Consider the following 16,572-nt stretch of genomic DNA (forward strand, 5'->3'; position numbering starts at 1 on the left):
TCAGCGCAGCCGGTCCATCCAGCTCTCCCCACCTCTAAGCACCCAAAGGGCTCCCAGACCCAATTCACCTCTTCAGCTAACAGATCTCCTAGATGTTCAACTTGACACCAGGTTACAGGAAATGCCTGGGGCGGAGCTTTTACAACACCAGGCACATACCGGCACACAACAGAGAATCACCAATACCCTCACTTGTCTCTTCTTAAAAATGTGTTTAAGAAGCCTGGCATGCTGCAGTCCAGGGGGTCGCAAAGAGTCGGACATGACTGAGACTGAACCGAAAGATGTGTTTAAAGTCATTTCACCCGACCAGTATTTCGAAAAAAAAAAACTAGGTCCAGCTCTTTACAGGTTTTGGACATGAATCTGAGCAAGCGCCCGGAGATGGTGAAGGACAGGGAAGCCTGGAGTGCTGCAGTCCATGGGACTGCAGAGAGTCGGACGCGACTGAACAACTAACAGATTTACTCAGAGAAACTCCACTGGCAACAAAGAGAGACTCAAGGACTCCCAAAACAGACCCATACTAACACCAGAAGCACCGTCAGCCTGGATGTTCTTTCTTGAAGAAAAAAGAAACCCCAAACCCAGCCCAATCAGGAGACAAGAACAGACCGGCCTGCGTCACACACAGCTTGGGGTTCAGATATGGCCTGGGGCTGTGGGAAACCTCCCCTCTCCCCCAAGTCGCAGACAGCCGGAGGAGCTCAGGCCGAGCGGACTCACGTGTCGGAGTCTTCCGAGCTGCAGACACAGCCTGGGGCTGCGGGAAACCTCCCCTCTCCCCCAAGTCACAGACACCCCGAGGGACTCAGGCCGAGCGGACTCACGTGTCGGAGTCTTCCGAGCTGGAGTCTTCGTGGCTCTGCTCGGCCTTCCACCTCTTGTACCTGTCGATGAGCTCGGTCAAGTAGGATGTTTTCTTTGCATTGCGGATTATGAACTTGTGCTTCAGTAACTCCTTAGCGGTGGGTCTCTGGAAATGCATCAACCACCGAAGAGGAAAACGTGAGATCAGGGTCTCGGCATTCCACGTGACTCCACCCCAGAGGACAGGCTTCTGCCTCACAACGTCCAGCAACCAAGTCTAATACATACAGACAGAGTCCTATTTCAAAGTTTTCTCCTTTAAGATTGATTCAAAGACTGTCATTCAGCATCAGTGGGCGGGGTCCCATTCACAGTGTGGGCAGGTACCTAGTATCCACTGGAGTCCTTAACACTCTGGAGCTAACCGTCCAGTGAAAGCAGACACCCTTTCCCCCAAGAAAATGCATTCACACAGAAATGTTACAGAGAATTTCACAGAGGTCATTCAACCATCATCACTAATGCTGCCAAAAGAGAAAACGTGTTCTGTGTATCACCTCGTTAACTTTGTTTGGCTCCATCCCCCAAAAACAAGAAGATAAAGGTTCATTTGGGTTCATCTGGAAGAAAGGAGCCAGGAGACAGCTTTTTCGTGGATGCTGAAAGGGCAAGTTCTCTTAGTCACCAGCCTTCCCGAGTTACAGACAGTGGTTTCCCAGGTCGGCCTCTTTCCTTGTGATCGGGCTGAGGACTTCCTCCAGGGCCTGGGCTCAGCACAGCCCCAGCCAGTGAGCGTGCCCTGAACTCAGCTGCTCGCTTTGAGGATGGCAAAACCACCTGTAGGGCATATGCCTCCCGAGAAACCTTGCAGCCCAAAGAGGAGCGGACAGCAGGAACACGAACCACACGAATCAGACCGCATTCCCACTTGCACTGAATCACTGCAGCTTCTGAATGACAGCCAGGCACACTCCGCCGACTCAAGCCTGTGCAAAAGCCTGGGTCACTTCTGGCATTTCTCAGTCCCTGTCCACACGAGTGTGAAACTCCAAGCACCTCAGAAGAGCCCAGACCCTCAGCCTCTCATCTTCCCCTCGATACATTTGGGCTAGAGATGTGTACACTGGGCCAGCAAGCAATACCAGACCTGTTATCTGTAATGGGAGGATGTACGAGTATCTTCTTAGGGCTGGGAATAAACTCCTGGTAACAACGTTCAGAGCTCAAGGACATGAAGAACAGTGACCCCCGTGGCACCTGATGAGTGGCGTATTCTACATCCCCAAGGGGGTCTTAGAAAATGTTGGCATTCCTCACTGAATTCTGCTACCAAAACCTGGTATGGTATTAGAAACCCATAGTGCTCTTATTAAAACCAACCACTGAACTGCAAGGTGACCGAACCAGTCAATCCCAAAGGAAATCAACTCTAAATATTCATTGGAAGGACTAATGGTGAAGCTCCAATACTTTGGCCACCAGATATGAAGAGCCGACTCAATGGAAAAGACACCGATGCTAGGAACGATGGAGGGCAGGAGGAGAAGGGGGAGACAGAGGATGAGATGCGTGGACCGCATCACTGACTCGATGGACGTGAGTCTGAACAAATTCTGGGAGATGGTGAAGGAGAGGGAAGCAGTCCTCGGGGGTCACAAACAATTGGACACGACTGAGCAGCTGAACAACAAAAGCGTATTTTTAGATAAGAGTTCTTTGTAGGGAGCAGGAGGGTTGGGGGTGGGGACACAAGTTCAGAAGTTTCAGCCTGACCTTGGCTAACCCTGCTGGAAAATTCAGAAACCAAACAAGGACATACAGTGTTACATGCAACACTAAAATACACAGATAACTCTGAAGGAAATATCCTAATTCATAGAGAAAATGAGGCTGAAGCCATGTAGTTCTCTCTGCCACATGGCTCTGCCAGGGTCAACTCAACAGCAGAGACAGTCAGAAGGAAGAGGGGAAAGCAAGGCAGGACTTCATTTATGTCTCATTCCTCTTTTCCTTCCTAACACATGCCAAGAAGAAACTGAAAACGTTTAAAGACTTATTTAGCCACTGTTTCTCAGGCCGGACTTTGTGGTTACGACAACAGCTAAAAATAATCCAACCTTCCACTATAAATATTAAAAATGTATGATTCCACATAGAATATTAAGGAGAACAGTCTTCAAGCTCAATGCGGTAGGAGATACCAGAAAATCTGAAAGACGGTAAGTAGACTTTGAAGCCTTAAAAAGATAAAATAACAATAAAAAGCATTTCCACTTCAGAGAAATCAATCATACCCATTTAGAAAAAGAAATGAGATCATGAAGGCCGCTGAAAGCAGAGAAGGAAAACAGGCCACTAAGACCCATCAGGCCCCCGTGGGGGGAGACGCCCGTTTCCAGGTAGAGACACTCACAAAGCTCGGCTCCTTGTTCAAACAGGCCTCCACGAACTCCTTGAGGGGTTTGCTGTAGTTCCCTTCCAGCGTCGGGGGGTTGTTCTTTGGGATAAGGAACAGGACCTTCATGGGATGCAGCTCGGAATGCGGCGGCTCCCCCTTGGCAAGCTCGATGGCCGTAATGCCCAGGGACCAGATGTCCGCCTGCAACAGCAAAGCACAGCCAGTTACACACTAGAGGGAGGCAGTTCAAAGAAACATACTTCCTAGGAGGGGAAAAAAACCCTCCATGTGCTTCTGAGGTCTTGAATAAGATACTCATTCTTAATTGAAAAAATTTGTTAAACATAAAGCCTTTGGTGTAATTTCAAAAAAGGCAACACAACAGGAAGACGTGTAATAACAACATCTTCCGCCTCGACGTGGAAGCCGGCTCTGACGATTACGCCTCTTCCCTTTGCTGCCGGAGGTGGGAAACGTTCCACGTTCGTTTAAGTCCGAGTCAACAGGACAGGCAACCTGAGGTCAGTGGAGCTGGCGTGTCCGGGGACCACGGCACGTTTGCAGCCACCGCGTCCAGAGATGCTTAGAAGCCAGCACAGCCCTTAAAGCCACACCAGGATGAAATGAGACCCCTGTTCCCAGGCGCCAGGCCAGGAGCCTGGGCCCAACCCTTGGAACGTCTCTTTGGTTCCTCCTAAATCAACCAGCTGCCAGGTGTGTGGCTCTTGACCTCTTGGCGCCCTGGGTCCCCACCTACCCCTCCTGCCCCCAGCTTAGTTCAGAGCTGTCTTCTGTCCCTAAGGCTTCTGTGGGGGCTCCGGAGTGGTCTTCCTGCCCGCAGGCTCCCCCCGCATTCATCTAACATCCTGCTGACTAACGTGGAAACCCTGACTGGCACTTGAGTAAATGGCAAGCAATTCGGCATTATGCAGAAGTCATAAAAATACCCACACTTGTTAAAACCAACTAATTTCACTTCTAGGAATCGATCCTAAATACATTTTATATTTAGAAAATGGTAAGGGATGCCTAAAATATTCAAAAGCAGCATTACTTATGCTAAAACCTTAAAAGGATGACTATCTTGCTATGACACATTAACTTGACTAAAGTATCGAATATTCACCAATGACGCTGATAGAGAATCAAGTGAGTTTGTCTATTACAGTATCTAGGATTTACGACATCAAATGTAAAAACGTATCTGGATTTTAAAATAAGAATTATATGGGAGAGGGCAATCATTTTCCAAAGCAACTGAAACTGAGGCGTAAGAGGAGACCTGTTTTACCACCGTTTGGGAAATTAGCTATTCAGGGAAGCAAGCAGTGGTTTTCTACAATGAGACTAAGTCAAAAATCACAACTGAACTGCAGCTTTTACTCGTGAACAGAGTTTCTTTCCGTATGTGGTTAGTGCTGCGTAGCATTCTCCTAAAAATGACAACACAGAATTACCCATTACTGTGAGCAGTGGGGGTGAGGGGACCCGAGTGGGGGACCACTGGTGAACGGCAACCCTCAAAACCCTTGCAGTAACACCGAGTTAAGTGAAAGTCACCTGGCTACATCTCTGCGGACAAAATACAATTTAAGTGGCATTAAAACATTTATGTACAGAAAATATTCTATGAAGAACCACAAGAGGGGGACTTCCAGTGGTTAAGAATCCACGAGTCCCTTGAAGGGAGCATGGGTTCGACCCCTGTTCAAGGAACTAAGACACCACACAGTGTGCGGGGCAGCAGGAAAAAAAAAAGGAAGACAGGGAAAAAAAAAACACGGAGAATCCCAAGTAACAGTTATAACTAGTGAAAACACAGCTCAAAATGGATTTAATAAGAAACTATTTAATAAGATGCAATATTCAGAAACACAGTAAGTAGCACAAGAGGTATAAAAACTGTCTGTGGCCGACTCCGTAGCAACACGTGGCCCCACCATCACACTCGCGCTGGGATAAAGCTGGATGCTTTCTCCGCTCACATCCTTCCCCCGCGTGCAAAGTGCATCCCTCCCAGCCAGGAGGTGGGAACTCCTGGTCCTGAGGATGGAGCCGGGGAGGCCATGGGCTGCCATCGGGACGGGAGGGTTGGTCACGTACCCAGTGGCCCAGCTGGCTGTACACATTCCAACAGATGGGCCGGTCCTACTGTGTCTCCACTCATCTTTATTTTTCCATCAACACATCACCTGTTTTCATCCTTCACCATGGTGACTGCAAACAGTTATTTCGGACGCAACTGGACACCAAAATAACTTAGCTTGTGCTCGGGTACTGTGCCTACAGATGTTTTTCCTTTTGTCTCATTTTTTCCAGTATTTTCCAGATTAAAGACTAAGTACTGCTTTTGAGACCAAAAAAGGGGAAAGTTGTTTACAAGGAGAACACCAGCGCTGGCCACTCAGCCTCCACAGGGGTTGCTAGCAGAGAAGTCGATCGACAATTCCAGCACAAATGTCTCTCCTCTCCTCCTGGCTCATCTCTGAAGGGCTGAGAAGCCTGCGTCTGTGCCGCCCGACACCCTCTCGGCCCCCCTGAACCAGCTCACGGTCAGAGCCCCCGACGCCCAGCGCCGCACTGGCTCTGAAGCGTCAGTTACCGGGCATGGCGCTGGGCTCAGCCACAGCAGGGGCAGAATGGAATGAGCACAGAACAGGGCAAGGTCCCCGCCCCAGTCCAGCCCACCCGCGGACATCATTCCCCTTACAGAGAAAGGGGGAAAAGATGGAAAGGTCTTCGGCCCAAGCCCCCGCTCCACGGTTGTGCCCGCGGGCATCTTAAACTAAGCTTCACTAAGTCACCTTAAAGAGAACAATAATGATGAAGAAGGTTCTTAAGGCCTCTGAACTAACATGGCTTAGAAATGCCGGGCTCAGATCAAGACCTGAGATCAGCATTCTCAGTTGGGGCGAATGACAAAGGACCAAACGTACTGGTTCCAGAGGTGACTGTGCCAAGCCGGTTCTAGACACACAGACACGCACACAACACTGAGGCCGATGCCCCTTTAAGCTCAGGGCAATGAAGGCACTGGGGAGGCAGGTCAGTCCACCCTCACCCCACCTGCTTCCCCTTTTGAGAATCATCAGCACGTGGGCCCTGAAATGAAACTGCCAGGAGCACCCGGCTTCCCCAGGGACCCCAGAGGACACGCTCTTTACCTGTAACGCAGACACCAGTGGGGGGACTGTCTAAGGATGCAGGGAGGAGACGGGCACCAGCAAGAAGCCGAGTATGTGTCTCAGGCGAGCATAACTGCCCTGCCAGACGGGCCTCGGGTGGGAGCGGGCCCCTGGGCAGAAGCCCTTTGTCAGGCGCTGCGGGCAGACCTCTGACAGAGCTCCGCACTCACACCCTGGGCCTTATCTGCACTTCCCACACCTCCTGTGTCAACAAGCCGGGGAGGCGCATTTCACAAACTTCTTCACACTGAGTTCTAGCTAAGGGCTGTTGGGTCTGATCCAAGTGAACGAAAGAATTGGCTTTTTGCCATAAGCCAGGAAGGCTGTGGTCCGTGGGGTTGCAAAAAGAGCTGGACACGACTTAGTGACTAAACAACAACAGCGTCTAATGTAAGGTGAGTAAAGGTTTGCAAGAGGTCGCAAGTGTTTTCTCAAGCTGCCCAACCAAGCATGCATTTCCTATATGTCTGTGACAGCATCTTCTAATCTGCCTAAAAAAGAATGCCGTAGCATCTGCTGACCACAGAAGAGCATTCTGATCTAGACAGCTCCAGGGAAGAGGCAGCAAAGCTTCCTGATGTCCTGGGATCTCCATGGCGCAGAGCGTTGCCCTCAGTAAACACGAGGAGAGGCCCCCCACCCCGCCCAGGCAGAAAGGTGGGGAGGGGGGAGTCTCAGGAAGGCTGGATAGTTCTTGAGGAAGTGTGAAGTGGGCAGTGAGGAATAAAAGAGATTTTACCTGAGAAGGTAAAAATCTGAATCCTGAGTCACAGGGGGCCAGAGTTGACCAGCTAACTTATCAGTAAGGAAGAAAAGAGAAACATCAGGGGTGTTATCAGAGAAGTTAAGAAACGTGGATTCTAGTCCCAGCCCTGCCTAAAAATCTAGACCTGTGAACCTGGATAGAAGAAAGTGAAAAAAAGTCAAAGTGAACCTCACTCAGCCGTGTCCAACTCTTTGTGACCCCAGGGACTGTAACCCGCCAGGCTCCTGTGTTCATGGAATCCTCCAGGCAAGAACACTGGAGTGGGTTGCCATGCCCTCCTCCAGGGGATCTTCCTCACCCAGGGATTGAACCTGGGTCTCCTGCACTGCCGGCAGATTCTTTACCATCTGAATCACCAGGGAAGCCAATGATGAATGGGCCTCAGCTTAAAATAGAACGAACTGAATAAATTCCTGTAGAGTCTTAAAAATGTTATGACTCCAGGGAAAGGGCCAAAAGAGATCAGACATAGCCTCAGGGGCAAACCCATGCCACAGGGCAAGGCACTCGGGCAACAGACACGCCAAAGGCCGGGCAGCTCTGCTGAAAACCTACCGTCAATTACTGGCCAGTGGCTTCCAAGGCCATGAGCCTATGGAAGTCATGGCCCTCAACAGCAAGAGGGCCAGGGCCATCTCGGCCCTTATGGACAGGCCCCCCAGCAACTTCAGCACCCACGTGACAGCTCACCACATGGACCTCAGGTCCCAGGGAAAGCCACTCCACGCTCTGTGTGCTACGTTTCACAAGGTGGGGAGATCTGCCAGGGATTGAGAAGATTTCCACTTAAAGAGAAGTAGTAGTGTTTGGGACGTAGAAGTATCTGAGTTAACTATTTGTCTGCCTGGAAATCCTGGCTTAGAGAAGCCTCTGCTCGGTGCCCAGGTAGAGACTTCGCTGCATCCAGGCAGCTGAGACAGAGCGGCCTGGCATGCAGGTGTGAAATCAGATCCAGGAGGCAGGGGTCCTGGTAGGCTTTCTAAGCCCATACTAAACAGTTTAATAAGCTGAAGGGCAATAGGGAAAAAAGAAGACAGGACAAACTGGGAGAGTGCAGCACGTGATAGGCAAGAGAGACCGGAGTTAAGGATCTCTGAGAACAAGCCCAATTGGGTGGGTGGGTGGGGGTCCCCCTAAATGTAACAGGAAGGATCTGCAGTGGCCATGAAAGGTACGCCTCCCCCCAGGCTCCGGCCTTCCAGCTTTGTGACTGGTTTCTCCTGGGGATCCTTTCTGCCCTGGTCCCTGAAATACTGCTCAGCCTCCTGTCCGAGGCCCTCTGCCTCACCCACTCCTCGGGCTCCCCCTGCACCCCCGGCCCTTCTCCACAGACCTGCGCCCTGCAGGCCTCTGCCTGGACACCTCCACCAGGTGGGCCACCGGGGCCTCTGACCCTCCACGTCCCCGGCCCCATCAGACAGACACTGTCAGCAGTGGGGACCAGACACGTAGAAGGGACTGACCGAGGCGGCAGGAGAACCCTGTTTCTAACCGAGGCGCCCGCTTCACCCCAGCAGGATACGCTGTGAGGCTGGAGCCCAGGAGGGACACCCCCGCCCTCCACAGTCCCCGCCAGCCCAGGTGCCAGCCTCACCTTTGAGTCGTAGGCTGACTGCTTGATGACTTCGGGCGCCATCCAGAAAGGGGTGCCCACGAAGGTGTTTCTCTTTATCTGGGTGTCTGTCAGCTGGCCCGCCACTCCAAAGTCCGCCAGCTTCACCTCCCCGTGTTCAGAGAGCAGGACGTTGGCAGCTGCAAAATAAAACCCAAGACGCCCTGACATTGGCTGCTGGACACTTCCGTCCGCTCCCTTGCGAACAGGTTTGTCTGCCCCCCAGAGTCATCAGATCTTGACAAGAGCAGACAGTGGGTAAGACCCCCTCAGAGCCCCTCACCCATCCCGGGTGAGAGCCCCTCAGGGGCCCTACCCACTCAGGCACATCGAAGGCACACTCCTCGTGCCCACAGAACCACTTCCCTTGAGAAGAGAAGCACAGTTAAAACACTACAACAAACCTTTCTTTCTACCTGCCTTAGGGATTTCAAAGGACCATAAACAGGATGCTTTCTTACCTTTAATATCTCTGTGAATTTTCTTCTCCGAATGCAAATAATCAAGTCCTTTCAGTATTTCTCTTAATATAGTAGCAATCTGGGTTTCATCTAAAGGGCCAGGTTCTAACTAACAAGAAAAAAAAAAAAAAGATTAAGGTTAAACAATTAGATGAAAAAGTATGAGATGACAGGACAGAGTCAACATTAAATGAACAAGAATAATCAAGATTGAAATCTTCGTTTCAAAACAGATATTTGGCCCACACAGTTAAAACCTATTTAAAAGGAATGCCCCAGCTCGCCAAAAAATTAAAATAATAACCAAAAGAACCAGAGAAAACGACTTTGCTGAATGAATCAAAGTGGGGCCAATGATAAAGGCCGAGGTCACCTCGCCAAGCCTGCAGCCCGAGCAAGGAGGGAGGTCAGGCCAGAAATCCAAAGCTGGCACCTTGCAAGGCTTGCCAGGGAGGGGACCGGGCAGTCCGGCTCTGTCTTAACACAGGCCACGGGTATCAAAACACAAGCTGTCACAAAGAGAAGGCCTGGGAGCTGACAGATTTCCAAGGCTACCCCTGCACCAGAATTTTTTATTAATAAATCTAAATTTTAAACCTTGGGGGGAAGAAAGCAGAAAGATCAATCCCTCATGATGAAATTTTTTTTGCTATGTGATATGACATGTATTTCAAATCCTAAAAGCTGATGCTGTCAAAGTGCTGCACTCAGTATGTCAGCAAATTTGGAAAACTCAGCAGTGGCCACAGGACTGGAAAAGGTTAGTTTACATTCCAATCCCAAAGAAAGGCAATGCCAAAGAATGATCAAACTATTGCACAATTGCACTCATCTCACACACTAAGTAAAGTAATGCTCAAAATTCTCCAAGCCAGGCTTCAGCAATACTTGAACCGTGAACTTCCAGATGTTCAAGCTGGTTTTAGAAAAGGAAGAGGAACCAGAGATCAAATTGCCAACATCCGCTGGATCATGGAAAAAGCAAGAGAGTTCCAGAAAAAACATCTATTTCTGCTTTACTGACTATGCCAAAGCCTTTGACCATGTGGATCACAATAAACTGTGGAAAATTCTTCAAGAGATGGGAATACCAGACCACCTGACCTGCCTCTTGAGAAACCTGTATGCAGGTCAGGAAGCAACAGTTAGAACTGGACATGGAACAACAGACTGGTTCCAAATAGGGAAAGGAGTATGTCAAGGCTGTATATTGTCACCCTGCTTATTTAACTTCTATGCAGAATACATCATGAGAAACGCTGGGCTGGAAGAAGCACAAGCTGGAATCAAGATTGCCGGGAGAAATATCAATAACCTCAGATATGCAGATGACACCACCCTTATGGCAGATAGTGAAGAAGAACTAAAAAGCCTCTTGATGAAAGTGAAAGAGGAGAGTGAAAAAGTTGGCTTAAAGCTCAACATTCAGAAAACTAAGATCATGTCATCCGGTCCCATCACCTCATGGCAAATAGGTGGGGAAACAGTAGAAACAGTAGCTGACTTTATTTTTTGAGCTCCAAAATCACTGCAGATGGTGATTACAGCCATGAAATTAAAAGACGCTTACTCCTTGGAAGGAAAGTTATGACCAACCTAGATAGCATATTAAAAAGCAGAGACATCACTTTGTCAACAAAGGTCCGTCTAGTCAAGGCTATGGTTTTTCCAGTAGTCATGTATGGATGTGAGAGTTGGACTATAAAGAAAGCTGAGCGCAGAAGAATGGATGCTTTTGAACTGTAGTGTTGGAGAAGACTCTTGAGAGTCCCTTAGAGTGCAAGGAGATCCAACCAGTCCATCCTAAAGGAGATCAGTCCTGGATGTTCATTGGAAGGACTGATGTTGAAGCTAAAACTCCAATATTTTGGCCACCTGATGTGAAGAGCTGACTCATTTGCAAAGACCCTGATGTTGGGAAAGATTAAAGGCAGGAGGAGAAGGGGACAACAGAGGATGAGATGGTTGGATGGCATCACCGACTCAATGGACATGAGTTTGGGTAAACTCCGGGAGTTGGTGATGGACAGGGAGGCCTGGCGTGCTGCGGTTCATGGGGTTGCAAAGAGTTGGACACGACTAAGCGACTGAATTGAACTGATGACATGTATACACACATAGGGGTTTTCATGGTGGCTCAGTGGTAAAGAATCCACCTGCCAATGCAGGAGACACAGGTTCGATCCCTGGGTCGGGAAGGTCCCCTGGGGGAGGAAATGACAACTCACTCCACCATTCCTGCCAAGAAAATCCCATGGACAGGAGCCTGGTGGGCTACAGGGTCCTGCCTGCCGTCACCACAGACCAGGACGGTTCACTACACACCTCAATCTGCAGAACCGAATTCCTCCCCAAGTTATCTGACTTGGAGTCTTGTTCTGAAGGAACACACTGACTGCTCCGAAGCACACAAGTCTGGAAGCTCCGCCTCGTCTGCCTTCGCGTCTAGTTCTGAGTTCGTAGATTGTGGGAATTTTAATACTCAAGATGAAGAAAAATGCACTTTCCTCATAACTAAGGGCAAGAGGAGGAGGAGGCAGACGAGCTGGCAGATGTGCCCTCCTCCCCGGCATGGAGCACAGAAGGCTCACCCCACCGGCCACACTGCTGTCTCCGCACAGGGCTTCTCTCTCCTCCGCCAGCACAGTCACCCGGGCGGACAACCCGCAACATCTGGCTGGACCCCCTCCCTCCCACGATCAAGCATCCGGAAAGGAACGGCATGGCAGCCTGGAGTCATCTCACCCACGGGAGGGAAGAGCTGAAACCTCTCCCCCGGACCATTTGAGAGCTGGCTCTCTGACTGATGCAGGGATGGTTATGCCCTTTTATGTCTGGCCCAGACCCCGCCCACCAGTGAGTCACAGGCAGGGGGGGAGAGAAAGACTATTTACAGAGCAGGCAGGCCCTTCGAGGGTCAAAATTCACTGTAAAGGGCGTCCAGTTGTTCCCTGGAGCGCAGAACTCCTCAATTCGTGGGGACTCGCTTTCTCCACCACTAACAACACGTTTCCAAGCAGTCTCTTCAGTTAAGAGGACTGTGGAACTCTTCCAATAATCTCTATAAAACAAAGATTCGGGGGGCGGGGGGAAGGATGCAGAATGCTCTTCATCTCTAAGAAAGAAAGTGGAGTCGCTCAGTTGCGTCTGACTCTTTGCGACCCCATGGACTATAGCCTACCAGGCTCCTCTGTCCATGGGATTTCCCAGGCAAGAACACTGGAGTGGGTTGCCATTTCCTTCTCCAGGAGATCTTCCTAATCCAGGGATTGAACCCGGGTCTCCCGCACTGTAGGCAGGCGCTTTACCGTCTGGGCCACCGGGGAAGTCGCTCCTTGTCTCTGGGTGACCTCTAATCCTTCTCCCAAGTCTGTCATCCCTCCCTCCTCTTATGAGACCCTCAGCCTGCGGGCGGCCGCCCAACTACAGACCACGTCTGCTGGCCTCTGCGGCCACCAAGTCTGGCCACATGACCAAGCTCTCACCAAAGGAGTATAAGCAGAAGAGCCCCTTCCTAGTCCTAGTCTTGGCTTTGAAACACTGGCTGCCGGAGAGGACAAGGGCTTGAGACCACAGGAAGTCACCCACGGCAGCAGGGCCCTGACGACCACGTGGCCTGAAAGCCAGTGAGCCCACATGCGGGAGAGAACTGAGTTTCCCATCTCCTGTGAGACTGCTTGGGGCGGCCACCACAGCAGCTTGCCCTAAACATCAATGCGTATGTCACCCTGCTTCTTAAAACTCATGCTGCATACTCGTTTTTTAAGTTTGTCAAGCATCTCTGCCTGACTGAGTGACGGTTCACGTGGCCTTGTTCTTGTTGTGAGTGCACTTAGTCGTATCCGATTCTTTGCGACCCCGTGGACTGCAAGCCCTCCAGGCTCCTCTGTCCGTGGGATTTTTCCCTGCAAGAATACTGGGGTGGGTTGCCATTTCCTTCTCCAGGGCATCTTCCGACCTGGGGATCGAACCGTGTCTCCTGACTGGCACTTCTTGACCACTGCGCATGGGAAGCCCTCTTATGTAGTCCAGCTGCTTCACGTAGCCCAGTTCCTTCTTAATTAGATTCCTTAGATTCTGCTGTAATGTTGACATCTTGTGATCACTGAAAAATCTCTCCATGTCAGACCCCCTGTTGCTAATCCTCATTCCCCTTCTCCCAGCTGACTTCACGCTACTTTCCCTTCCTTGTAGCACTTCCCCACATGCAGTATAATCCTCTGTCTGCCTCCACTCGGAACCTCAACCACAGATGAAAAGAAAGGAAAAGAAATTGCTAGCTACGCAACACGCTCAAAGGTAACCTTGGGTGAAGGAAGGCGCCGTCTTCCTGCCCCAGGCTAAGGTGTCATTGAGACTACTGTCTTACAGCCTCAGTAAAAAGGCATGATGACTAAAATGCAGAGTGAAAAAGGCCATCGGGCCTGTGGCCTCATGTTAGAGCAGCTCCGGTGCTTGAAGACGAAGTTATGTCTCTACAGCAAGGACAGCGCCAGTGAGACCTGTGTGCTCCAGCAAACAGCAGAGCGCTGCCCTGAACAAGACAAGACACGGTCATCTCTCCCCGACGGGCCTCACGTACAGGGGCCGCTCCAAAGACACACACACACGCGCGCATCAGCACCATGTCCCTTAACACAGACGCTAGATAAAGCAAGGCGGAATTTTTCAAAGAAATGTCCCAAACCCGTTTATTCAACTACCGTCATATGCAGCCATACTCCAGTTTTTTAAATCTTGTATAAACACTTAATAGACTCTCTCAAAATAATCCTAATAATAGTCTTCAACATTCAAAGCATAAATAAATAATTCTTGTGTCTCATTATTATTAAAGTGCATCTTCTTTGAGGACTGGAGTCAGGACAGCAAAGAAAAAAAAAACGTAAGAGATTAAGAGAGAAATGACAAAGAGGGCTTTGCAGCTGGTCAGCTCCATTTGCTGGCTGGGACACCTAATTTCTGAATGTTTCTGTTTCCTCAACTAAAATAAGATGATTTGGGGACATTCAAAAAGGGTGCCTGGAGCCACTGATGTAAGAAGGCGGATGGCTCTTTCCTGGGACTCACACCAGATGGGATTTTTTTCTAATAAGAGGAGAATTCTACGCTGCCTTGCAAACTGCCATGTCCATGATTTCACAGACTTCAACTCAAAAATCCAAAGAAAGTTGCCACTAAATAAATTCAATTATGGTGGCATTAGGAATGAATAAATAAAGCATCTAGAGACTAGAACTGCTGCTCTGAAGAGCTCAGCGTTGGGAAAGCATCTCCACAAATAACTTCACACATGACACAAATGAAATTCACTTAAGATAACAGTAAATCTAATTATACAAAATGAGGCAATTTTCTACATTTCTGTAGTAGTTCTCAAAAGGGTAAAAAAAAAAAAAAAGAAAGCTCTCTGTGTAATACATATATTTATGCAAAAACAAAGCGAGTCATAAAGTGTATCCAGCTGTTTTGTCACTTTCCATTTAAATACAATTATTGGGACTGTGTTAAATTTTTTTTCTTGAAATTTCCTTTCAAACTCTATTTTGACCAATTGCTTTTATGTTTTATAACATTATGTGATTTTTTAAAAACGGGTACAGAGCCTTTTATAATACACACAGTTTTAGAGGTTTACCTTCCCCCGCGGGCAGGGAACAAAAGAGTGCTGATTACGCCGATTTCACTGCATGACCATGTTGGGGTGAGGTATCAGGTGCTAAACAGCCGTGTGAGATCTTTTAAAACTCTTTGTTTTGCATATACTGTGTTTCAAGGATGACCCAAGTAATGCTTATGATCTGCTGGTGATCCCTGAGCATCTCGCCTGAGGCCAACATGTAACAGTGTTTTACCAATTTGTGAGAAACGAATTGCACACCACGACTCTGAGGTCATCCTACACTGAGCTGCCACTACCGTGTGTGTGGGGGCCAGGCAGCTGGGTGCTGGCCAGGCAGGAGACACCGCCAACCGGCAGGGGTCGGCTCCCCCAGAAACACACTGCGGGTGCAGCGAGGCCCTCTGCATGCGCACCCAGGAGACAGACGTGCGTTCACACGTGGCCTGACCACCGCTCCCACGTGTGACGCTGTGCCTGTCTCTTACCCCTGAAACCAAATTTTAATTTTTAAAAATTCTAATGAATTATAAATGAAAACGCTCCACACAAGTTTTAGAAGTGAAGTTACCATCTGAAATGGGAAAAAATGATGGTGTTTGAATGCCACAAAACTTCAAACCAGTTTTAGAAAATTAGAAACTGTTCTGAGGTCAGACTGAGCAGGCAACACCTCTCGTGGCTGCGTGGAATGAGTTCACTGGTTTCCCACGATACAGCAAAACCTGGCTTCACAGGGAACCTCTACTTTTCAGCAACGTGTCAGGAGCAGAAATCCCTATTATAAGGAGTATTTTGGCCCTTTTTTCATGCAACTGAAGAGGGAGACAGAAATGTAAACAGATTCATCTTTACAACCAAGACCACTGCTGCATGTTCAACATCCGACGTGATACTTACGAGGTCCAGTGCAGAGCCCCCGCCAAGATATTCCATTATTATCCACAATTTAGTGTCCTGCAAAGACCAAAAAAAAAGAATGAAAATTACTTAACAAAAAAAAAAAAGAGACAAAAATATTTTAAATAACCTAAAGGTATTTTCCACTGTGATTCTCGAACTAGAAAATTTTATAAATATGTTAACAGCAGGTAAGGCACATCCAAGTGAGAACTGTGTGGGGAAACGGGGACTGTGTCAGAGGGACCCTGCACCAGAACCCCCTTGCCCCGGGTTCCGCACCTGCTGCACCAGGGCTCCGAAGGGGGGCCCCTTGTGTTCACACAACATCAGCAGGTGACCTGGCACAGGAGGGTCGGAGGGGAATCGGCCTTCAAGGTCAGGCCAGGCCAGCAGCAGCCACTCGGGTCCAGCCCTGGGGGTGAGCCAGGAGGCGCCCGGAGCGCAGGGCCGGGGACAGGCCACCTCCCTCCGGCCTGCTGCTCTGAGACGCGCGGTGGGGACAGGTGGCTTGGCTGGTGCGGCCCATCACCCAGGAAGGCCGCATGCCTTTCTCGGAGATCTCCAGGTGGGGGACAGTGGGCAGCGTGCTCCCTTGTCTTCCAGCCTTCTCCCCAGCCTCTGTGTCTTGTGTCTCTTCCTTCCATCGCTTCTGAAGCCCCACGGCTTCCCAGGTTCTTTTCAAGCAAAAGTCCCAAAGTGCTCCTCCCCTGAAAGCCAATGTGCTTGGCCCTGAGGGCTACAGGCTCCATTGGGATTTCTCATCCTGGGCACCACTGACATTTGCGGCAGATCACCTCTGTCCGGGGGCCGCCCTGTG

The 16,572-nt window shown here is 49.6% G+C and overlaps 1 protein-coding gene across 1 annotated transcript in view; it reads right to left on the minus strand.

Moving 5' to 3' along the window:
* Window positions 1–16,572, minus strand: part of STK24 (serine/threonine kinase 24) — a 93,286-nt gene that overhangs the window by 9,507 nt on the left and 67,207 nt on the right. Inside the window, 5 exon segments of the mRNA NM_001099950.1 lie at window positions 831–976; window positions 3,224–3,409; window positions 8,754–8,911; window positions 9,233–9,341; window positions 15,753–15,809. Of these exon segments, the coding sequence (NP_001093420.1) occupies window positions 831–976; window positions 3,224–3,409; window positions 8,754–8,911; window positions 9,233–9,341; window positions 15,753–15,809 (656 nt within the window).

The sequence above is a fragment of the Bos taurus genome, chromosome 12 (genome assembly GCF_002263795.3).
Source record: "Bos taurus isolate L1 Dominette 01449 registration number 42190680 breed Hereford chromosome 12, ARS-UCD2.0, whole genome shotgun sequence".
Classification (NCBI taxonomy): domain Eukaryota; kingdom Metazoa; phylum Chordata; class Mammalia; order Artiodactyla; family Bovidae; genus Bos; species Bos taurus.